Source organism: Ceratotherium simum, chromosome 29 (assembly GCF_057802395.1).
Source record: "Ceratotherium simum simum isolate JZ-2026a chromosome 29, ASM5780239v1, whole genome shotgun sequence".
Classification (NCBI taxonomy): Eukaryota; Metazoa; Chordata; class Mammalia; order Perissodactyla; family Rhinocerotidae; genus Ceratotherium; species Ceratotherium simum.
Genome location: NC_141928.1, coordinates 35,749,711 through 35,775,000, shown reverse-complemented (window position 1 = coordinate 35,775,000; position 25,290 = coordinate 35,749,711). Strand labels below are relative to the sequence as shown.

The 25,290-nt window shown below is 52.8% G+C and overlaps 1 protein-coding gene across 1 annotated transcript in view; it reads right to left on the bottom strand.

Moving 5' to 3' along the window:
* GABBR2 (gamma-aminobutyric acid type B receptor subunit 2) overlaps nt 1-25,290 on the bottom strand; it is a 351,811-nt gene that overhangs the window by 51,652 nt on the left and 274,869 nt on the right. Inside the window, exons 12-13 of the mRNA XM_087419415.1 lie at nt 14,127-14,234; nt 4,743-4,865 (exon numbers count right to left, since the gene is read on the bottom strand). Coding sequence (XP_087275541.1) covers nt 4,743-4,865; nt 14,127-14,234 — 231 coding nt within the window. The remainder of the gene's footprint in view (nt 1-4,742; nt 4,866-14,126; nt 14,235-25,290) is intronic.

Genomic DNA, 25,290 nt, shown 5'->3' with positions numbered 1-25,290 from the left:
AGAACGACTAAAACATTGATAACACCAAATGTTGACAAGGCTGTGGAGCAACAGGAACTCCCATTCACTGCTGGTGGGAATGCAAAATGGTGCAGCCACTTTGGAAGACAGTTTGGCAGTTGCTTACATAGCTAAACATAATCTTAGCATATAGCAATCCAGCTATCGCACTTCTAGGTATTTATCCAAATAAGTTGAAAACTTATGTCCACACAAAATCCTACATAAATATGCTATAGTAGCTTTATTCATAATTGCCAAAACTTGGAAGCAATCAAGATGTCCTTCAGTGGGTGAATAGAAAAACACTGGTACATTCATATAATGGACTATTATTCAGTGATAAAAAGAAATGAGTTATTGAGCCACGAAAAGACATGGAGGAACCTTAAACGCATATTATTAAGTGAAAGAAGACAGTTTGAAAAGGCTACATGCTATATGATTCCAACTATATGACATTTTGGAGAAAGCAAAACTATGTAGACAGTAGAAAGATCAGTGGTTGCCAGGAGTTGGTGAAGCGTAAGGATATTTAGGACAGTGAAACTGTTCTGTATGGCACTGTAATGTGGATACACGACTTTATGCACTGGGCAAAACCTATAAAAGGTACAACACAAAGAGTGAACCCTAATGTCAACTATGGACTTTAGTGAATAACAATGAATCAATATTGGTTCATCAATTGTAACAAATATACGACACAGGGCAAGATGTTTATAACAGGGGAAACAGTTGGGTACAGGGTGGGGAGTATATGGGAGCTCTCTGTACTTTCTTTTTCATTTTTCTGTAAACCTAAAACTGCTCTAAGAAATAAAGTGTATTAATTAAGTATAAATTCTTTTTTGTGTTAGCCCTGAGCTAACATCAGTTGCCAATCCTCCTCTTTTAGCTGAGGAAGATTGGCCCTGGGCTAACATCTGTGCCCATCTTCCTCTACTTTATATGGGACGCCGCCACAGCATGGCTTGACAAGCGACGCGTTGGTCCACGCCTGGGATCCGAATGTGTGAACCCTGGGCTGCCGAAGAACAGTGTGAGAACTTAACCACTACACCACCGGGCCAGCCCCTAAAAATTTTTTTAAATGATACACATCATACATTTAGAACAGTACCTGGCACGTGACAAGCACTGTATGTATATTTATTTCATAGAAATGAAGAAGGCTTTGGAGCTGGGACGCCTCCAGTGGGACTCCAGAATCAGATCTTCATTCCCTGGACACACGCACACACTCTCACGGGGAGAATCTCCTCCACGGGCCCCTCCTGTTATTCTCTTCCTGTTACCCTTCCTCCTGCCTATGTACTTCTAACTGCTGTCAGCATCTATGCCATCTAAAGCCATCACGCTCATTTGTCTACCCCCTCACCAGCTTGTGGGCGCCATGAGATCAAGGGCCATGGCTGCCGTGCTCACCTCTGTCTCCCCAGGGGAAGACGGGTGCAGGGGTAGTGGGCTGGGCAGTGTGGGAGATGGCTCAGATGTGGCCCTGTCCTGGAGAAGCTGGCGGTCCAGTGGGGGTGGGAGCAGGGATGCACTCGGCAGAGACGAGCAGTGTGCTAAGTGTCCTGAGAGAGGAACACCAGGATGCTGGGCACGGGCGCGGGGAAGAGCAGGCGCTGACATCTGGAGGAGCCAGGGAACTCAGGGACACATCCCCATAGAGGTAACACAGGGGCCTGGTACTGAAGTTCGTTTACTTGTCACAGAAGGTTCCGGAAGGGGGGACAGCATGGTCAAAGGCTTGAAAGTGTAACACAGAGCAACACCTCTGACCAGACTCTTGAGGTGTTCAGAGTGTCCAGAGCAACCAAAGGCACCCAAGGTGGGTGAGGGGGGGAGGGGACAGAGCACACAGATCTTCAATCACCTCTCCCTCAAGCGTAGACTCTCTCTCGCTGGGGGTCCTGGAAGAAACACCCCTTGGAGGAGAATTTAGGACGCCTCCTCCCCTGGACATGCTGTTGAACAATCACACTGCATCTGACAGAGGAGGGTCTGAGAGAAACCAACTGGCAGCCTGGTGCTGTTTGGTGGAAAACGACAATAAACTGACAGGGCTGTGCGTTGACAAATCAAAAGGTTCTGCTACCATGGCAACAGAGTGAGGGGCAACCCTCAAACACGAGGAGAAAAAGAGCAACTGGCCAGAAAAGGTTCAGAGAGGAATCTCAGCAGATACCTGGAGGGAAATACACAGACAGGGTATCTGCCCATGAGCCAGGAGCTGGTTCTCCTCCAGGCCCCGCGCAGGAACATCTGGAGGCCCCCGGCAGGAACCCCCCTTCCCAGACTCAGTTTCCTCATCTATGCAGAGAGGCATTTCCGTGGCACCCCACAGCTCCTCTGTTTGAGAACCGTTGTCCTGGAAGGCCTGGAATGGGCTAGGGTTCTATGTGTAGAGCCATCGAGAGCTGCAGTACTTATTACAGAGAGGAAGGAAGGAAGGTAAGATCGGCGATGGCCAACTGTCAGTTACACTAATCATACCACGTAAGGTTGGTCTCCTTTAAATGGTCCAGGGGGACAGGCTTCCCGGATCCATTTTTGGAGTCAGCTGAGGCAGGCTGACTGCAGCCTGCAGCCTCTCCCCACCACAGCCAGAGCCTGGGGGACCCCCAGTGAGTACTCAGCCCACCCTAACCTTGAGTGGAGGTGCTAGCACCTGGCCTCCCCGGCGGCCCTTGTGCTCAGCCAGCTCAGCCTCAAGCCAGCTGGGTCGGTCTCTGTCTACCCGCCCCAGCTCGGGTCTTCCCTCCAGCTCTGCCTGACTTGACTCTCTCCTCCCTGATATCCCGGGCCCTCCGGCTGCCCATTACTCTAATTTCAGTCTTCATCTGCAGAAAATGAAAACATCTCCCTGCTCTATCCTTTCGCAGATCTGGGGCCAGTGACCACCATCTGTGGTCAATGGTCTACGACAGCCCCTAAAAACTACCAACTGCCGTCTGTGTGTTGAAAGGCAGGGTAGGGGAGGGGGTGAGGGTAGTTAGTGGTGTTGCCACTAGCCTGCTAGGTAACCTTGGGTAAGTCATATAACCTCTCTGGGTTTCTGTTTCCTCGTCATTAAGGTAGGGTTAAGGATAGCACCTATTCCATAGTTACTGTGAGGATTCAGTGAGTTAACCCACAATGCTAGCTAGCATCACCATCACTCATATTACTCGTATTATCATTATTGCTCGTGACTATCATCACCAGAGGCTCTTCTGAGCCCGGGGACCCAGTGAACCAATGACAGCTCTTCCTCGTGTGGACATCCTGTCTGGATTTCCAAATCCTGGCTGCGGGTGGGGAATTCCCCTGGGATGGAGTGGCGGGCAGGACTGCTCCATTACCAACTGTGCAGATAAATGGTGTCCAGATGTCACCTCCCCTCTGGAAACAGCCTGTCTGCCTGAGTGACCTCAGCCGAGTTTCTGTCCCCTTGGCCCACAGGCACAGCCAGCGTCGGGTTCCGTCCTGCCTCCTCCCAGGGCGTACGCTTAAGGCAGTGAGGTGAAGGCTCGAAGCCCTAAATCTCTCTCCTAAATCCTTGCCGTCAGAACACTGCCTTCTCTGCCACCGCTCTGACCGCGTAACTTCTTACTGCGCTGAGTAAACCCTCTGTCTGTCTCCAGACAAGTGAGGCTGGCCATCTCATTAGCTAGAAGACCTCTTGTCCAAAGGATAAAAACTTCTGTTCACAACGCATAAAAGGACCATTTCCACTTTAGTTTAAGAATTCACATTAAATTCCTCGAAAAGATTTCCTTAATAATGCAGTGAGTAGAATTTGCTCAGTAGGATTTGCTGCACCATACGGAAAGCCCACTGCACAGCAGCTCCCTCAGACAAAGGCATGTGTGTCACTGTCCTAAGAGAAAGTCAACAAAACCACAACTTCCAAAGGGACGCAAACTGCCTGAATCCAGAGCACCCCAGGACAGTGTGAGCTAAGGGCAAGACTATTAAAGTATATATTTGACAGTACCTTTATGTAAGGTTCTTGACTTTAGCAACACTTATCACTTTGAAAATCATATGGTAACTAGAAGGAGCTATCGGAATGTTTACTCCCCAGCAGCACTCTTTTAGAGAACTTACTTTAAAGGGGATGAAAAACACAGTGTAACTTCTGGACTGACGGATCCTATCAATGGGGCTTCTACAACGTGTAGGGAATACACTCTTTTAAACAGCCCAATGTTTACCCTTAACTCTGCATGTACTAGTCTACCTAGACAAATTCTTTCACCATTTTTTTTCCAGGAGGGAAGACCTTATATTTGGCTTTCTTTTTTTTTTGTGAGGAAGATCAGCCCTGTGCTAACATCCGCCAATCCTCCTCTTTTTTGCTGAGGAAGACTGCCCTCCACTTTATATGGGATGCCCCACAGCATGGCTTGCCAAGCGGTGCGTCGGTGCGCGCCCGGGATCCGAACTGGAGAACCCCGGGCCGCCACAGCGGAGCGCACACACTTAACCACTTGTGCCACCGGGCCGGCCCCATATTTGGCTTTCTTGACATAATGTACGTCTCAAATGAAAGGACACAGAAATAATGAGGCATCCCTGGCAGGGAATGCGGCCCATGTGGAGCTGGGATGATTTCCCGGGAGCTGCCCTGATTTCTTCTCTGGAAGTGCACCTCGGCGGTCGGGGAGACGTGCTGTCCTGCCGTCCCGCTGTCCCTGTGTGTCTGGGAGCAGCGTCCCGCAGGCCTGCCTCCTGCCAGCGCCGGCGCTTACCTCCATGCTGTACCTCTCCACCGTCCTTCTCAGGGGGTCCACGGCCTGCCAGCAAATCAGGATGCACAGGTCAATCAGCAGCATGCCCCCGACAATCACCAGCAGTTTCTGGTCCTTGATGATCTGCGGAGAGGGCAGGAGCAGAAGGGAGCGCAGGTGAGAGAGCTTCCCAGACAGCAGCTGAGGGGCCGGGTCAGGAGAGCAATGAATCGATGAATCGTGTCACTCCTAGTCTGAGAATCTCCTGAGACTCTCCATCACCCACGGGATAAACCCAGCCAAGCTCCACGGCTTGGCATTCTAGACCTTTCACGAGCTTTGCCCGACCACCCCCCAAACAGCAGCACGCACTCACTAAGTCTGATGACTCCTAGTCTCTGCCCTGCGTGATTCTCACCCCCAACCTTTGTAGATGCTGGGACTCTTGCCTGAAATACCCCATTCTTTCTGTCTGGCAAACTCCTACTAACCCGTAAAGACCCAGATCCATTGTCACCTCCTTCATGAAGTCCTCTCTAACTCCCACAGCAGAACTAACTACTCCCATGGCAGTGTGTTCACATAATTATCGGGAGTGGTAACAGTACTCCTGTAACAGAAACAGGAGAAGAATAGCTAACACTTAGTGCACACTTACTCTTGCCCATCTCTAGGTTGATTGTTTCACAAACATCATCTCACATAAAAGCAGATACTACTATTATTCCCACTTTCTGGATGAAGAAACTGAGGCTTGTGAGGGGCTCAGTAACTCGCTCAACGTAACACAGTTACTAAGAGAGGAAGCCCAGATTTGAATCAAGCTCCCCCTTTCTCCAGAGTCCACTTCCTCACACATTTATAGCACCAACCAGACACTATATTAAGTTTATCTACGTCTGGCTTCCTCAGTAAACTGGGGAGCCCCTGATAGAAGGGAGGCCTGTTTTATTTATTTGCATACCCTCAGTGCCTAGCAGGGTCTGGCATGCAGTAGGTGCTTAAAAATGTGGCGGATTGAGCTGAGATGAAGGAACATAAAAAGAAGAGATACGACTCCCATGCCTCTTTGCAGCCCGGGGTGTCTTTACTACTCTGTGGAGTCCCCACCCCACTTTATGTCCGTTTCCTGGGGACTGGGCTGGGACAAACGCTGTCAGTGCCATAGCCTGTCTTTCTCTCATTGCACGTGTGCGTGCCCCCACCCCACACACACGCCGGATAAAAGCTGATGGTGATGAAGTAGTTCTGGAAAAGACAATAGAAAAATAAACAAAACTGAGGCAGAAGCTTAAGTAGAAATTTCACCAGGTCTGGCTTTTAACGATAAAGCCATTTTTAAAGGAGAAATAGAAACTCAAGAGGCCTCTCTGTGGCCAAATTGTGAAAAGAACAAGAAGGTGTTTCTGAGTTACCGCCAAAGAGATCAAATCCATCAAGACTGCTTTACCTGGGGTGGGGCGCTGGCAGAGCCCCACCTTTGAGATTTTCCAGAAGCATCCAGTGAATCACTGATGCTTTGCAGACACCTGGTTTAACCCTCGCTTTCTGGAGAACCAGGCAACCCCCCAGTAGCCTCGAGAATTTGGGGCAAAAGGAAGAAATGCCGGAGGAGCTTAGGACTCAGAGAAGAGGCTGGAAGGGCCTCTGCTGGCTGCTCGCCCAGGGCTGTCTCAGCCCCAGGCATTTGCCCATGCTGTGCCGGATCCCTGGAAGGTCTTCCTCCCACTTCTGCTGGCCCCCTCCCACCCTGACTTCAAGACTGAGCCCCAGCAACATCTCCTCTGAATCCAGGCGTGCCCCGCACGGGGCGCACGCTGCAGCTGGAGGTGGGGACGGCCAGTCTCCCCTGCGTGCGGGCGCCTCATGCAGGGCGGCTCTCAGACCTCCTGGGGGGATGAGAGGAGAACGAAGGAATAAGCTCTCAGGAGGGGCCCGGAGGAAGTGGCGCTGTCGGGCGAGTTCAAGGTCTCACCTGCCCAGGGCTCAGGTTCCACTTCCCCTGGGGCACCCCCCCCACCCCCCGCAGGTTCCCAGCCCTCTCCACCTGACAGCTCCCGAACACTTCGGAGCACACACCTTCTCCCTGTCCCTGCTACGAGGCCGGAGGACATTTCACTGGACTTTATGGCCACGTCCATCTCCTTTGCAGCCCTGGGACAGTTGCAACTTTTCATTTGTGTGATAATTTGATTCGTCTGTCACCCCTACTGGATGGTGGGCTCCGTGTGGCTTGGGTTTTGCTCATCACTGCATTCTGAGCGCCCGTCTGAGGCCTGGCATAGAGAAAGTGCTCGGTACGCGCTGGTTCACGGATGGCGACCTAAGAAAACATGCCCTGAGCCCTTACTCTGTGCCAGGTCCTGAGCTGGGCACTGGAGACGCGGAGATGGACAGGCCCCGGCACTGCCCTCCAGGGGCCCCCGAGGGTCGGGGAGGAGAGACAGACTTGTCATGGATGTTACAACAGGGCACGGAGAGGAAAGGAAGCAGCTTCACAGAGGAGGTGCTGGAGGCCACGGGGGCTGGGAGGAAGCAACGTCGGGCAGGGAAGCAGCACTGCAGCATTACGGCTGGAAGAGCTGAGGGCTGGGTCAGGGGAGTTACTGCATCACGTCACCCCTAGCTCGGCCGTCTCCTGTGACTCCCCATCACTCATGGGATAAATCCTGCCAAGCTCCTTTGCTTGGCATTCAAGGCCTTTCCCGAGCTTGGCTGGACCACACCTCAAACACACACATGCTTTTTGTTGATGCTTAACCACCTCCTGGTCTCTGGCCAAGGTGTGATTTTCACCCTCTAGGCCTCTCTGGGTTCTGGTTCTTTGGTCTGAAACTCCCTCATTCTTTCTGTGAGAAGCTTCAGGCAGCTGGGTGGGGTGGGGGGCGGGTGGGGGTGGCTGGTGATGGCCAGCTGAAGGGGGAGAGCCTGTGTGACATGTCATGGGGCCCCACGTGGGGCCACTGGAGGCTCAGCATCTTTAAGCATTGGTGTGACCGGGAGTGATCTGCAGCACTGAGGGGTGGGCTCGAGGCGGGAGCCTGCAGCTGGAGGCCAGTTAGGAGCCGGGGCAGCCGTCCTGGTGAGCAGGGAGGAGGCCGGATCCCGAGCAGTGATTACCGGGATGGACGTGAGGATGCCGATGCCACGAATACCGGGCAGACAGAGTTGCCGGCCTCAGCCTCAGTCTTCTCCCCCTCCACAAACTGCCCCCACCACTAAGCCAGCACCTCCAGATCCCGTCTTCCCTGCCACGGCCTTCCCGTGAGACAAAGGCCTGCTACTCCTCCCATAGTCTTACCTCCAGGAGGCAGGGACCTTGAACTTGCCAACAGTGCCCCTTTCGCCTGGCCTCCTCCTGAGAGCTCAGGAGGTCCAGGAGGATGGACACCTTATGCTCCAGCGCACACAACCTTGGGTCTGTTGGGACTGCACAGGCTACACTGCACGAGAAGTGGCACACTGAAGGGCAAGAGCTGAGAAGCACAGGGTGGGCCACACTCAGCGAGTCACCTGCGAGGGGAGGAGACCTCCCTTCCGAGGGGAGGCAGCTCCTCTCCTCCTGCTGCCTGGATGGGGACGGCACCCGTGTGGCACAGCTGGCCTTCAAAGACGAGCACCAGAATGTCCCTCTGGTAAATGTGATAAAGAAAAGTTCGTCCAATTTTAAGGCTCAAGTACGAAGTTTGAGGCAGCACGGGGCAGTGGGCAGACAGGATCTGGGATTATGTGGGCCTGGACTGGAGTCCTGCTCCATCTCTCACTACCTGTGTGACCGTGGGAGATCACTTTCTCCCTTGTTCTGCATTTCTCATTTATAAAATGGCAAGGGGAGGGAAGGCAGGGGGCAGGGAGGCCCATGTATTGTCTCTAAGTATAGAGCAAGCGAAAGAACTTTTTTTTTTTTTGGATTTAGAAGAACTCATTCTAATCCCAGCTCTTGTCAAATGTGATCTTGGGCAAGCTGTATAACATCGCTAGGCTCATCTCCTCCTCTAAAACTGGGACCACTGAGCCCTAAGCTGCAGAGCTGGAGTGAGAGCAAAAGCACCAAGTATGGTGTCCGGCACAGAGAACAAATGGTAGCTGTTTGGCTACCATTACTTGGGTTTTGACAATTAGTGAGTCTGTGTGGATGAGCCCGACAGCGATATCTAGGGGCAAAGTGTGGTACTGCACTCAGCTCTACCAGACACAAGACTAACCATCACACAAACCGATCCCGGTGGCGGGGGAAGACCCTAAGAAGAGGAGGGGGGGACGTGTCTAATTTCCTTTTTCCATTTCCAAAGCCATTTGGCACCTGACTAGTGTTTGTGACTAAATGGATTTAGGCTAAGTAGTTAGGAATTACATTTCATTTATTAATTGCTGAGACATTTATTGAGTGCCCACTCCGAGTCAGGTTCCGCTCTAGGCACTGGGGATGCAGCAGTGGACAGAACACAAATCTCCTGCCCTCATGGAGCATGCACGATAGCGGGAGGACTGAGTGAAGAGTTCAATAAACACCTCACGCACATACACAATACAAGGTCAAGGAGAGGGGATTTAAAATAATCTTTCAAGAAAGATGTAAAAATTTAAATTTAAAAAACAGCATTCACCTGATCATACAGTCTGAGCACAAGAGCATCCTCACATTAGGCAAAGCCATCTCTAGTCTCACCTCAGCTTCTCCGACTTTCTTCCTTATTTTCCAGCTTTCCCTTCAAAAGCTGCACGAACTTCTCTCTGTGACCTCAGCGCACATTGATGCCATCACACCAGTGCTCTCTCTCAGGCTAGGAGGCTACTAGTGCTCCATTCTCACTGAGCGAGAGATGGGAGCAAAGGCACCCAGGAATGATTAAACATCAGGTTCCGGAATCAGATGTGAGTCTGAATCTTACCACTAGCTGTGTGACCTTGGCTAAGTTTCCTAATCTCTCTGAGCCAGTTTCCCAATCTGCAAAATGGGCACCACAACCACACAAACCACATCAGGTTACCAGAGACTGGCTTATAATTACTATTCAACAGATGGTAACCATTATTATTAAATGTCACTTCCGATTGTTGTTTAGAGCAGGGATCGGCAAACTACGAATCTGGCCCACTGCTTGTTTTTATAAATAAAGTTTTATTGGAACACAGCCATACCCATTCATTTTTGTATATGACTGCTTTTCGTCCCACAACAGCAGAATTGAGTGGATGTGACAGAGACTGTATGGCCTGCAAAGTCTAACATATCACTATCTGACTCTTTACAGAAAAAGTTGGCTGACTTCTGGTTTATAGAAAAGGGCATTTATTTCTTCAAACAACTTCAGATATTTTGACTGACTCACTGGCCTTCTACTAGGACCAACCCATTGCCTAGTTCCAAGGAACACCATTCTAGGGAGAAGGCAGAGTGAATGGCGCCCCCTGGAGTTGTGCAACACAGTGGCCCTGCCTTCCTGCCATCAGTCAGATGACTGATGCGTTGATGAAGCTGCTAAAAGCCCTCTCCTGGCATTTTCCTGAAGCTGAGCCTGGAAGGTCTGAGGGGATGTCTCCATGTTATTGTCTCAACAGTACCAAGTCATATTCGTAGTGAACTTCCCTCGTGCTCAAAAAACCATCTGCCCCCAGAACAGAAGGCCTCATCCCTGAATTATTGCTCTCTTCTCCACGTTTCAATCTGGTGCTAATAATAGCCAGAATAAAGTCTCTAATAAGACTTCTCAATTCAAGATTTTATGATTGGTCTTTAGAAAAAACAGCAACATGCTATAAAAATCCTGAATTTGAGAGCATTAAGTCACCGCGTGTCATTATGTCCTTTAATAGGCTTCTTTTCCTTTTATGTCTTTAAAAATGTGGCCATCTGGGGTGAAGTTTGTGTATGTGTGTTTGGGGAAGGCACACCATCGTGGGTAGAGGGAGGAGCAGGTGGGAACCAGAGAAAGAAGACAAGGATCAAAAGACTATGAGAAATGGTGTATGATTGCATTTACAAATTTATGTAAATCTGGTATACGTGTCAGTAAAAAAAAATGAAGGGACCCACTTAAAAAAAGTCTAAACAAACAAACAAAAAAACCCAATAAAAGAAAACAATAAAAACCAGCCTTGGCTATATAGATATATATGAGGCTGGAGTCGTGGAGAATTCAGCCCCCGTTTTGACCTGCGACTGCCACAACCCTTGCAAAACAATCTGGTTTCTGGACTTGAGCTTTTGATGCGTGTGGGGTATAAATCTCTCTCCCCCACCTTTCACCTCCTCGAATGTGGCTGCAAACAGTGCTCAGCTGCAGCACCGCAAACCTGTTCCCGGAACAACTAGAAAGCCCAGAGCAGACAGTTTCTCACCTCAGAGTGGTGTGTTCACCTGGCCTCACCATCACAACGGACGAAACTGGTGACCAAGTCTTGTACTCAAAGCCTTGGGCAGTTTCTCAGAGAAGCCCCTTCCCTGGACGCCAGGACCCCCACCAGCCTGAGCTCTCAGTTTGCCCGGACCCCCAGAGGTGGAGCGAGTCCCCTCGGTTCTCCTGTGCAGCAGGATGTGGCCGCATCACAGCACCCCCTCCCGTGGAGCCAGCAGACACCTGAACTCCGGAAGTCTTCCCTGACACATCTCGTTAATTGTTGCCAGACAGTTGGAGCGTTCTTGCTCGGCGACCACATGAGTAATGGAACATAAAGGCCGGTTCTTTACTACAGACAACAATATGGATGAATCACATCTCGACGCAAAAAAATCAACACCATGTTCTTCAAAGCCAGGATGGAATTGTCATAAATGGCAGAGTGTCTCTTTAACCAGAGCCACAGAGCAGGAGGGGCCCCAGGAGTCACTTGGTGTCTCTCAAGCTTTGCCAGGCTCAAGCATTGCCAGGCTCAAGCATTGCCGGGAGGGCTGATGAAAACACACACTCCTGGGCTCCACTCCAGGGATGGTGCTGCAGGTCCCGCCGGCTCTCCGAGTGGCCCTGATCTACAGCAGGGGTCTTCCAGGCTGGCTGTGTGTTATCACAGTATCACCCAGGAAAGTCTACAACTCCTGATGCTTAGCTCCAGCCCCGGGGATGTGGTTTCAGCTGGCCTGGGCTGCATTACTTCTTGTAGTTTTCAGAAGCTCTCATTTGATTGTAATGTCCAGCCAGGGCTGAGAAAGACCCGGTGGCCAGGCTTCTCATCTTACAGATAGAAAGCAGCTGCCACAAACACTGCTGAGGCCCAGCCAGGGGAGCGGCCCTCCAGGTGACCACAGGCAGTGGGTGGCAGAGCCGGGCTCTTTCCTCTCTCTAAATGCAGCCCGCGGTTTTCCTAAGGTGGTCTGGGTGTGGGGCGGGGGGCAGAGAAGGGAGGATACCCCCCTTCTGGAGAGCAGCTCCTTAGGCAGCCCCGGCAGTGAAGAGGCAGGTGGTGAGGCTGACAAGTGAGAGGCGCCACTGGGCACCAGGCAGGCAGGAGACCACAGAATCACAGCTCAGAGACAATACCATTCCATATGTCCCCAATTTACAGATAAGGAAACAGAGGCCCTGAAAGATGAACAGATTTGCCAGAAGTCCCAGGGCAGGTCAGTGGTGAAGCAGGGAGTGCTCGCTCTCCTGCTTAGCCTCCTGGGCCCACTGCCTCGGGCACGCCTGCTGTCTGCCTCAGGTGCCGGGCCTCACCCAGCTAACTGGATGGCAAATGCAATTTTGGGGTGAAGAATCGGAACATTCCAAAGTGGGGTGAGACCACAATGCAGGATCTGCAGAGATGTCTGTAGATAGATTACACCTATATCAGGTGTTTAAAAAGTGTGTGGACGGGCGTGGGGTTGAAACAAGAAGAGGATTTTTGGAAAGAGGTGTCCTGATGCTATGAGACCTCTCTCCCCATTCATGCTTCCTCCTTGACCTCAAATCAAGAGAGAGGCTTTACGGAGACCACTCAGATGGCTTGACCGATAGGGGTCCCTGCAGCCTGGGGGACCCAGTGAACTGACGCCTGACTCCTGCTGAGAAACCGAAAGTGGGTGACGGGCTGGCCAGTTGCCCCAGGGGTGGAACAAAAGGGCTGCTACAGTGGGATCAACCCACAGTCCTCGAGTTTGCAGGAGCAAAGGATGCATGAGTGCTTCCTGGGCACTAGATGTGGACCAGGGCCAGGGAGAGCTGTGTGGCCCCGTCCAAGGGGAGCTAGAGGGGTGAGGTGAGCCCAGGAGTGGGGGACTGCCATGCCTGGGGGAGAAATCACAAATGGCCAAGCGGGGGAGTATTTCCCACGTCAAGGAGAGAAAGTCCCAGTAATGGGGAACTTTGAAAAACCCACAAAAGCACCTCATGAGAGTCTAAAGGGCCTGTTTACCCCCTGCCCGGCCCAGCAAGCCCAATGCCAGTTCCTGGCAAGTAAGGTCTTTCCTGCCCCTTCCACCACTCCAAGCTCCAACTCCGGAGGGTGTGGAGACCTTGGCAATGGGATGACGGGAAAAAAGGCTGGCCAAAGAGAGAAGCAGTCCCTGGCACCCCCTCTCCCAGGGCAGGGGGCTGGCCGGCTGCAGGCCTGAGCTGATGGGGTGGGGAGAAGCTGTGCCCTTGTACACAGCTGGAAGTTTTGAATATTATGATGGACTCCACATATTAGTTGCTGACCAGAGGACCTTCCAAGTCATGAGACTTGCCTGAGTTTTTATCCAGGAGCGAGGGAGAGATCACGTCACAGGAAGAATTAACAAGAACAGCGGTGGAGAAAGTTTCTCTATGACCACATCCTAAAAGTCAAGCTTAGTCAACATGATGGTGACACAACCACATGGGTGGCAAATGCTTTCCACCCACATGAAGGCAGGGGTCCTGTCCTCTGAGGGCCTCTGTGAAACTGGAAGCATTGAATCAGGTCCCTGCTCTGTGTCACTCCCCTCTTTCAAGGGCTCCCCATTGCCCATAAGTTAAAGCTCAGATTCCTCACCGTGGCTCCCGCCTTCCCCTGAAGCCTCCTATTGCACCCTGTCCCCCCAAACCCCACGCCCGGTCATACTGAGCCTCTCTCAGCTCCATGAATACACTGCTCCCCTCCTCAGGCCTCTGTGCACACAGTTCCCTCTACAGGCTCACAAACTCCCTAGTCTCTGCCAGGCTAATCCGCTCTCACCCTCCAGGTCTCAGCATAGGTGACCCTTCCTACACGAAAGCTTCCCTGAATGCCTCGTACCCCAGTATCCTCCATATGTCCCCAACCAGCCCTTATCACTGTGTGTTGTAACCTCTTTGTTAGCTGTCTGATTTCCCCAGGAGGCTGAAGGTATTGAGGGGTGGGGATTATGTTTATCTTGAATCCCCAGCATATAGCCCAGTACCTCATACGTAGTAGGTGCCTAAGAAATATTTGCTAAATAAATGCCAAGAAACATTGCAAACACCCTGAAAGAGGAGTGATTACCTTCTTCTTCATTTTCACATTTTTGAAGATGGCGTGGACCCTCCATGTCTTTGCAAACATGGCCCCAAAGGCGGTGGTGTAGCCCACGGTGAGAATCCAGGTCCTGACCTAGAGGCCACGAGAAAACAGAGGCATTACCATCTCCTAGGTGGACCGACCCTGTCATTTATGAGAGCTCCCAATGGGGGACTCTAGATGATGGGGACAGATGTTCACTTTACATATTGTAGAATTTTACTAGCATCATTGGTCCTTCAATCACATTTCAATTTGATAGACATTTAGTTCTAGCAGCCATTTGTCAGACCCAGGGCCCTGGGCACAGAGGCGTGTGAGATGCAAATCCTGTCTTTGGTGGCCCATCGCCCAGAGGGAGCCAGGCACATAGGGCCCCAGGACCACCGAGGGATTACTAAGGGGTGACAGAACAGACCTCTGGTCTTCCCTCCTTCCCTTCCTTCTTTGAGCGCCTTCTGCACGGGGAGACAGACCTGCAGAGGTGAACATAATCTCTGACTTCTCTATGTCCTCACCTGAGTCTGTAGGAGACCAGATGGCCCCAGGAAGCTCTTCTACGGGACTCCCAGCTCCTGAGTTGTGGGAAGGGGCTAGGGAAGGGCACTGAGCCACAGGTGCTGAGACTGGGCAGGAGAAGGAGCCTGTCGTGGCCCCTCTCCAGTGCTTGGCAAACCCGCCCCTCTGGTAGAGCAGGGCAGGACTCAGCCAGAGCTTGCCCTGGGGGCACCCGACTGGCAGCTGCACCCAGGCCAGCTCCAGGCCATCACGAGGGGCTGCTCAGTTAGGGAGGAAGGCCAGGGGAGAAGGGCTCTGACCTTCCCACTCCCACCAGGGGCCTTTGGAGAAGGAGAGGAGCGGAGGCTGCCTGCTCCTGCCACCCAGCCCCTCCCGCCACGGTCAGGCCTCGCTCCTCTGCTTGCGTGACCTCAGGAGTCCAGTCACTCAGCACTAGGCCAGCCTGGCGGTTCAGCCCACACTTGGACCTTGGGTGCCTGCTCAGGATGAAGGCCCTATCTGGCTCTCGCCTGTTCCTCAGGACTAGGATGTACCCTGATCCCCGCCCTGGGCTGGTGGCTGACGAAAACTGCCAGCCCTGATAGGAGCCGACAGTCTGGATCCCTGCAGGCTGGGATGGGCTGGCCACCACCTGTCAGGTCTTGGGGGCCTCCCAGATGCCCACTCCCTGCCTGCAATGCCATCATGGCCGACCCCAGCCTCTCCAGCTTTCTCCCTTACCAGCTGGACTAGACACTCTCCAACACCCAGGAGACTCGCCCAGCTCCCACTGGTCCCACATCCTGGCCCAGCCCTGGGCTATGTGTCACTGGGTTCTGGGGCCTCCCACTCATGGGGACAAAACAGTCCTGTGCGCTGGTCTCTCTTCTGCTCTCCGTCAGCTCGACTGGGCTAAGTTCCCTCGGAAAAGTCCCCACCTGCCTCACTGAACACAGCAGGAAGGCGGGCGTGGTAGGAGACGGAGAGAGACAGTAGGGCTGGAGCAGGCAGGGCAGGCCCTCCGTGTCCCGGGAATCGGCAGGCCCAATTCCAGCCCAGGGCTGCTGTCAGCACGGGGAGGAAGCTCCCAGAAATGCTCCAGTCGAGTCCCTCACTCCGCCTTTCTAACAGCTTGGCTCTCCAGCTCTTCAGAGACAGAACATTCCCCCTTCCACTTCATTTGTAAAAATAGGAAATGGCTGGGTAGACTGCAAGGCCGACCCCCTAAGTCAAGGAGGGACGACAGCGTGACAGCGTGGCTCAGAAACCCGGGCGTGTGAGGCGTGAATGCTGACAGGGGCACAGCTGGGCACTCATCCTTCTATTTTGTTTTTTCTAAATTTCAAAAACCAGGAGAAATCAGATAGGCAAGAGTGAATCACAGTACTTTAGAGAAGGTGTAGAATGGCCACATCATTACCCATGTGATAATACAAAGATGCACGAAAAGTAAACAGAGCAGAGAGGGGGAAGGAGCCCATTACTGCGAATGTCGACCTGAGCTTATTCAAGGACCAGAGCACACACTCCTAGTCCCTCAGAGATGCACGGGACCTTACCATCATCTTCTTCATTCATGGCTCATTCGTTCACTCAGTTCATTCAGTAAGCATGATTAGGCTAGAAGCTAAATATATAATGACAAAAACAAACAAATACACAAACAACAACAAAAACCAGGATGAGTTTTCGGAGCCATCAGTTGAGTGAGAAGACCACTCCGCAGGTGAGGAGACTGAGACTCAGAGTGTTGAGGATATTTCTCTCAAGCCCGCCACACAGCTCCAGAGGCGAGCCTGGAACTCAGCCCCCTGTCCCATCCCAGCCCTCTGGCTGCACAGCCGCCTCCTCCTCACACAGAGTCCCCTCAGCCCAAATCAGGGGCAGCCGCGCCCTGGAGTCGGCTGTCAGGGACAGGACACCGGGGGAGTAGCTGACCAGCCTGAGAACATTCTCCCGGTGACCTCAACACACGTTGAAAGCTAACAGGTTGACACGACTGTTACGACCGATGGCCTCCAAGCATTTTTGACCCCGTCCTCCTACCAGAAAAACAATTGTAGACATGGAACGTGGAAATTTGTAAAAGGATGTTCAGAGATGAAATAATATTTTTGCCTCATCACGTGGCTGACAAAGACATCTTGTTTTGGGTGGGAACGTCACTCCAGTGTGCTGAGCATTATCAGAACATTTGCTTTACCTTACATTTCCTCTGAAGTGACCCTTTTCAGGCAGCTTGCCCATTTTGCAGGGCTAAAGTCACAAAGACGCAATAACGTAAATTAGTTAGCTCGATCATGTAAGATTAACGTGGCATCTGGAAACGGCAACGTGTTGCCATCAACTGACAGCAGAGGACGGCTGAGGTCGCCTGGGCAGAAGAGGGTGACACACCAGGCCTGGGACGGTTCCTTGGACGGCTGAGGTCGCCTGGGCAGAAGAGGGTGACACACCAGGCCTGGGACGGTTCCTTGGACGGCTAGGTCGCCTGGGCAGAAGAGGGTGACAGAGCAGGCCTGGGACGGTTCCTCGGATGGCTGAGGACGCCTGGGCAGAAGAGGGTGACACACCAGGCCTGGGACGGTTCCTCGGACGGCTGAGGATGCCTGGGCAGAAGAGGGTGACACACCAGGCCTGGGACGGTTCCTCGGACGGCTGAGGACGCCTGGGCAGAAGAGGGTGACACACCAGGCCTGAGACGGTTCCTCAGACGGCTGAGGTCGCCTGGGCAGAAGAGGGTGACAGAGCAGGCCTGAGACGGTTCCTCAGACGGCTGAGGACACCTGGGCAGAAAAGGGTGACAGAGCAGGCCTGGGACGGTTCCTCAGAAAGGCCCGGGCAAGGTTGGCCCATAAGCCGGCGTCTGTCTGGGAACTTGGATTTGGGGAGGGGTCCCGCCGTTCCCTCGGCGACAAGCGAGACTCTGTGCCTGAACTGTCTGTGCAAACAACGCGGTTTACGCTGCACACCTGCCTTCCTTCTGAGAGCCTGGGGTTCTAGTTCATGGTAGGCAGAGGGTGCCCAGGTGACCGGCCCCCAGTAAACACCTCAGGCATGAGTCTCCAGAGAGCTCCCCTGGCAGATGACACTTTGCAAGTGTTGTCACAATTCAATGCTGGGGAATTAAGCAGGTCCTGTGTGACTTCCCCTGGAGAGGCTCTTGGAGGCTGTACCTGCTGTCCCCGGCCTTCGCCCCATGAGCCTTTTCCCTCTGCTGGTTTGCTTTATATTCTTTCTCCGTAATAAATCATTGCTGTGAGTAAGACCACAGGCGGAGTCCTCCTAGTGAATCACTGAACTGGGGGTTGTCTTGGGGACCCTCAACAGGACAATGCCCCATAACTGTCTGGTGTAACGGATCCACCAACCACTCTGCTCTCAGGAGAGTTCCTGCATAAGACCACCAGACACACCCACCAAGCCAGGGCCCCAGGGGCAGTCCAAGTACTAAATCTTAGTAAAGCTTAATTTCTTTCATTTTTTATACTAAAAAGACCCCAAAAATAAATAAAAGTTGTAATATAGTCTTCCCACAGACGATCCCAGTGGGTCACCTTGCACATGGTGGTGTTCACATCCCGTTTGGAGACAGCTCTTCAGACAATGATGAAACAACACTGGAGGAGAGACTCTGAAAGCAAGACAGTGGGACCCCCACCAGCAGAGCCACCCGCCCCAGGCTGGCTCTGCTCAGGGGCAGCACTGGGCGAGGCCTCTGCAAAAGGGTTGTGTTATTTCTCTCTCCACCCCTTCACCATCTCTTTAAGATGGAAATTGACCCTGGGGTTCAGTCTTAGACTCTCTCTGACCATTCGAGGGCTCTCCCTGGGTTATCACCCCCACTCTCAGGCTTCAATCACTTTCCTTGTGCTGACAATGCCCTTAACGCTTTCCCGTCTCTTTTCTGAGCTCCAGACCTGCATATGCCACTGTCACTGGAGATCTAGATGACACTTAGGTGTCCCATAAAACCTTCACACTCCACAGCCATAGCTGAGCCCATCAGCTCTTCCCATGGGCAGCTCCATTTCCTCCCAACTCAGGGAGCACTGCCACTATCCACTTGTCACCCAAGTTAGGGACCTGGAAATCCCCTGGGAACCCTCCTCCACCCACATTCTCCTATTCAATCCCCAAGCCCATCTCCTCCTGCCTCACCACCCCCGATTCTTCTCTGCCTTTCCCGTGCTGAGAGGTGGGCTGTGCCTCTTGGGCTCCCTTGCCCTCGGCTTCTGGCTGGAGGGAAGCCACCATCCGGAGACTGCAGAGTGCCGGGAGAGAGAGGACGGGCATGTGCCCCCATGGCCACCGCTGCTGCGCGTGTCTCCGGCCGCAGCTGGGCTCCCCACACAGCTCCGGCCCTCTCTGGGTCAGGGAGACACTGCTCTCTACGCTTTCAGGCCGAGGAGTGGGAGGGCCTCGTGCGGTTGCTGGTCTCCAGGTGCCTCCACACCCTGTTTGCTTCCTTAACCCCGCCTACACCTCTGTAGGTGGTCCCCTCACTAGAGTCTCTTCATGGGAACCCCTGGGGGCTCTGCTTTCTGCCAGGGCTGTGCCTGATGACCATCTTACTCCCACGTCCCTTGTTAGTCCACCCTCCTCTGTTCCCACAGTGCCTTCTGGACTAGTCCTTATGAGCAGGGGCTCTGGAGGCAGACTGACATGGGTCAAGTCCTGGCTTTGTCACTTACTGTCTCTGTGAATTTGGGCAGGTCACGTGACCCCTTTGAGCCTCGATTTCCTCATCTGTGAAATGGGGGTAACTGTAACGCCTCTGACGTCACAGAGTGGTTGCGAGGATTAAATGGAAGAAGGTGTGTAAAGTGTTGAGGTTCTTAATCAACACCCAATTTTTGTTCGTGCGTTCCTTATCACTCACTGGACCATGGCAGGAGCCTCCAGCTGGCCTCCCCGCCTCCACCCTCACCTCCTGCTCATCCATCCTACAGCCCCCCCAAGAGAGACTGTTCTCCAACGCAAATCTAGGGAAGTTTCTCTGGGTTTCAACCCTTCACTGCCCCACCGAGCCCTCAGGTTAAACCCCCAACACCCACACCTCTCCTGCCACTCCCCACGTGGCACTTCACACCCAAGCAATTCCATGCGGCTTAAATGTCGCCCACACACCACACTGCCTCATGCTGCGGCCCGGCACTAGCTATTTCCTCCACCTGGAATGCCACTCCTCGCTCTGTCTCCTTCACAAATTCTCATTTGTCCTCTGAAATTCACATTCATGGGCGGCCTCCTCTGAGAAGCCCTTCCAGATTTGCAGGGAGGTCATGGCTGCCTCCTCCTTGTGACTTCTGCCCTCAGGCAAGCTTCTGTTGTGCTGGTCACGCCAAGATGATGTCTACCTGGCTACCTGTCTGCCTCTCCCATGAGATGCTGCTACTGGGAGGCAGGGCCTGCTTTGTCCACCTTTAAATCTCTGGAGCCAGCACTGACGGGGTGATTGGGCTCGGGGGGCCAGCGTAGGAGGTACTCACTTCTTTGTGATCAAAAATGTGTAAGTCGAGCCTGAGCAAGCACAGGAAAGGAAAACCACAGAGGGAACTGGTGCATTCGATGGCATAAGAGGCTAAGTTCATGGCCTCAGTGGTCTCTTCCACCCAAACGAAATATGCTGCCTGAGAGGTAGTGAGCTCCCCGTCACTCCACATATTTAAGCAGAGCTTGAAGGACCCCCTATCAGGGTGCTATAGGGGCACTTCCTGCCCTGAGGGAGGTTTTATTTGATGATGTCCCAGGTATCTCCCTTCTCTGTGGCTCTGTGATGCCAAATAAACCAGAAGGTTCTGAGGGGCTCTAATGATTCTGCTTTTTTTTTTTTTTTAAAGATTTTATTTATTTTATTTTTTCCCCCCAAAGCCCCAGCAGATAGTTGCATGTCATAGCTGCACATCTTTCTAGTTGCTGTATGTGGGACTCGGCCTCAGGATGGACGGAGAAGTGGTGCCTCGATGCGCACCCGGGATCCGAACCCGGGCCGCCAGCATTGCAGCGCGCGCACTTAACCACCAAGCCACAGGGCCGGCCCAGATTCTGCTTTCAATACATCACCTCTAATACAAACCTCTACTGATTCATCAACACAAGACAAACAGCTAACTTCACTTTCTCTCCCAAAGTCTTAAACATATTTGCTCTTCTGATGTTAAGGTCTTTTCTTTTCTCTCCATAGCCATAAAGCACTCAGACCCCTCTGCACACTGCTTTGAACACTTACATCCATCGGGGGAGGGGAACTATTGGCAGGCAATGCCCATCTCAGTGTCTACTGGAAAAAAAGATATTAGAGCACGTCTCCAAATGGAAAGAAAAATCTATGACAAGGACGATTCTGCTCAGCGGCTCGTTCCATTTGTTTGGGAAGGCGTGCCTGGCGGAGGGAAGGGCTTTCATTTCTCTTTGGGGGACCAGCATGAACAGGACACACAGCCTCTCTTGCAGCTCTGTCTGACCGATGGCCGGGGCTGCCGGGTTCTGGGCCTCCTGGCACACAGAGGCATGTGGCCCCGGGCTGCGGAGTCAGACGGTGGAGGAGGCCCTGGTGGCTGGCTGGACGCTGGTGGGCGAGACGCTTTCCCACTGTCCAAAAAGGTTCTAAAAAGGGCCTTTTGTTTCATTCTGACTGCTCACCCCAGGCAATCGATAGTGAGAAGGCAGACAAGGAAGACCCAGACCATCCATAAGCAATCCCCAGACCTCCGTTATGTAAGAGACGCGGGGAGAGGCGTTGTAATCTGAAGCTGAAAGGCCAGACTTCAGTCCGGGGTCTCCGGGGCCTGCCTTGTCTTCCTGGGGCGAGGGGTGGTAGAGAGATTTGGTGTGTCCCAAGGGAATAAGCCCCTGACGAGCGCACCCCATAAACAGCTCTGAAGACTCCATCTCTCCCAGGGTCCTTCAAGTAAGATCTGCAAGGAAAATCCCTCTAGGGCTTAGCGTATAGCAAAGCCTTCTTGGGCGAACAGTTCAAGAGGCCACAGGAGGTTCTGGGCACAAGCAGGGGTACTCTGGGACCCAAGTAAGGGCCAATGGGGCATCTTAGGAGCCTAGGGGCAAATCAGAGAAAGGTGCCTCTTCTGGGAGGAGGCGTTTCCGAGATGGACCCCTCCCTCCTTAAGGCCCACCCAGCTGAAGAACTCAAGATCACAGGCTAAATTTAGCATCCACCCACTCCTGATACCCATGCCCTGTGCAGTGCACAAAATGCACAACTGTACTTGGTGGCCTTGGCTCAGGCAGCAGAACAGAGAAGAGGCCCTTCTTCCCCTTCCCTTCGTGACCCTAGCAGGTGCCTCAGCCACTGGAGGTTGGGGAGCTTTCTGGAAGCGCAGCATGCTGGAGACGGGTGGTGGTAGCAGGGGGTGTGGATGTGTGTTGGGGAGGGGCTGATGTGTGCCTCCACGCAGCTCAGTGGACTGAAGATGTGAACAAGTGGTTGCTGGGGCAAGAGGGGAAGGAGAGGTGGCTGCGCCACGGTGACTGCAGCTGCTATGAACTTGTGGACAAGTAAGAGGTATCTTTTGGGACTTTTAGAAACAGCAGCTCATTCTGGGGGGCATCCTATCTTAAGTCTTCCTGATTGGTCCATCCTCCTCCCCCTAGGCCTGTCTCCATCAGGGCATACAACATACTGAACGGGAGTTATTTGTTTACCTACATCTTCCGTCTGTACTGCCAACACCCCGGGGCAGCGATCTGTGTGGTCCAGCTCTGTGCCTGCAGGCCCTGGCACACAGTAGGCACCTGGGAAATGTTATCACATGAATGAACGAATCATGAGACAAGGGCCAGGGCTTGCAGTGGCCCACAGGAGGGGTGAGGGGTGGGAGGACACCCCCTGCCCACCATGTGCTGGAGAATCGGGGGGCCCTGGTGCCCGCCTCAGCCCCCTCCTCTGGAAGTCAGAGGGTCTAGGAGAGCCCCCCACATACGAAGGCCCTGGATGGCTGAGGCCAGAGGAGATGGGGGTAGGAAGGCCACTGCTGTCAAGAGGGGAGCAGCAGCCTGTCCAGGACTCCAGTGGGCCCAAACAGGCCTTGTCAGAGCCAGTCCCCATGGCCGCCTCCCTCAGCTGGTCTGAACCTGCCAGGCAAGGCCACCATCAAACACTGTGGGCGTCTTCTTCTGAAATCACAAAGCACTTTACATGGCCAGCCACAAAAGCACGGATGACACGCTGAAACAGTCCCCAAACCACATTATTACATCAGGTTCTCTCTCCACAGCCTCAAAGAGAAATTCCCAAGCAAAAACTATCAGAGACATTTACAGCCTTTTAACCGAGAACACCACTAATTCCTACCAGACTTGAATTGACTGGGGGGCCAGACGGGTGGTCCTAGGTAGCCTCTGCCTTTTGAGTTAGAGTTAGAAAATCCTAGCACGTCCGGGAGGGCAGGAAGAGGGCATCATGCTCCCCAGTCCAGTGCCTGGGCCCCCACGACCCCTTCCCTTCCCAGTGGCTGCCCATCCCCAACTGATTCACGCACCTCCTGTGAGCAGGGTGGACGGCTGCAAGCATGCACCAGGACCCGGAATCCAGCCCCGCGTCCCGTGACAGGACAGCCCTGCTTCCCGAGATGCCAGGGTGGAGGCCCGGGAGGCCCTTTCCTCCCCGAGCTGAGCCTCACCGGACAAGGTTTCTGGTGCTTCCATTTCTCCTTCATGGCCAGTCTCCAAGAGACAAACCCCAAAATAAAGCATGGGTTCTACTCTGACCTTGCTACTCAGTGTGGTCTCTGGATGCAGCATCAGCACCCCCTGGGAACTTGTTAGAAATGCGGCATCTCAGGCCCCCCCAGAACTGCTGAGCCAGAGTCAGCATTCGCCCAGATCCCCGGGGATCCATGTGCACACTGAGCAGCACTGCTGGTGCAGGTACAAGTCAGGATGGCGCTTACCCTCGAGGGGGTGTGGATAGTACCCGGAAATGGGTGGGAAGGACATCTGGGATGCTGTTAACGGTCTGTTTCTTGATCCGGATGCTGGAATCACAGCTGAGTTCAGTTTGTGAAAATTCATTGAGCTATACACTTATGATATGTGTATATATATATATACTTACTTTAATACAAAGTAAAAAAATAAATAAAGGAGGCAGGATCGTCAGCAAATGGAGGCAGCTGGGAGATCCAGAGGTGAGCCACACTCCCCTGAGCTGCCATCAGAGCTGAACTAGCTTCTCCTAGGTCTTACGTCAGACCCCAGTGACTGGGGACTCACGTCCAAGCGCCCTCAGAGGCCCCACCAGCGTCATTCTCACCTCCTTCGCAGCCCGCCCCAAGGCCCCTTCCGGCACTCGAGGCGGCGGAGGTTCAGGAGCTCGGCTTTGACTCAGGCAGCCCCGAGTCTGTCCCCGACCTAGTTCTAGCAGAAGGGGCCACGGATACACCTACACCCAATCGACCAGCACCAACGCCAGTGTTCGGGCCTCTTCTTCATCCCAAGCATACGATGCTTTATCAGTGACTCTCCTGGCAGTGTCCAAGGGTGAGCACAATTATCCAGACATAGACCCATCATTCACTCATCCATAACGATAAAGGCTAACATTTTTTTTTTTTTTGTGAGGAAGATCAGCCCTGAGCTAACATCCGTGCTAATCCTCCTCTTTTTGCTGAGGAAGACTGGCTCTGAGCTAACATCTATTGCCAATCCTTCTCTTTTTTTTTTTCCCCCATAGCCCCAGTAGATAGTTGTATGTCATAGCTGCACACCCTTCTAGTTGCTGCATGTGGGACGTGGCCTCAGCATGGCCGGAGAAGCGGTGCGTCGGTGCGCGCCCTGGGTTCCGAACCTGGGCCGCCAGCAGCGGAGCGCAGGCACCTAACCGCTAAGCCACGGGGCCGGCCCAAGGCTAACATTTATTGAATCTTATTATGTGGCAGACACTGAGTGCTTTACATGCACTGTCTCATTTAATCCTCACAACCCTATTACTATCCCCATTTTACAGAGAAGTAAACTAAGCTTCAGAGATGGTAAGTTACTTAACTAAAGTCACACAGCTGGGAAGTAGCGCAGTGGAGATTTGAACACAAGTGATCCTACTGCAACTCTCTTATGTGCTAGGCACTTTCGTATACTTTGGGGATGCACCAAATATTAATGAATACATATACTAAAACTCCTGAATTGTACACCTTAAAAGGGTGAATTTTATGGTATAGGAATTGTATCTCAATTTTTAAAAATCTGAATGGACAAAAATTTTGGTTGGGACAAATGTTGGATCACATTCCTAAGAATTTAGTTGATCTGTTTCTCCCGCTCTAAACCAGATAACAAAAAACAGAAATATTTATTAAAAAAAAGATGCATGAAACATTTCAGACATCTTTGTGGTCCAACAGGGCTAGTTCCAGACTTCTCTCCTGCCACCCAGCCCCGTGTGACAGTTTCAGTTTCCCCTCCCGTCAAGTGGGGACAGCGAACTTCGCCTTGTCAGGAGGTTGTGGGATCGGAAGGAAAAGCTGCACTTTGCAGAAAGCTGGCCCTTAGTCAATCACAGCGACAGTACTGCATTTCACGAGGGCACAGGCTCGGGGAGTTAACACAACATTGCGGATGACCCCCAACCCAGGATGCTCCTTGAGAGCCCCGAGGCCGAGACCCGCGCTGGGATCCGAGGCCCACCTGG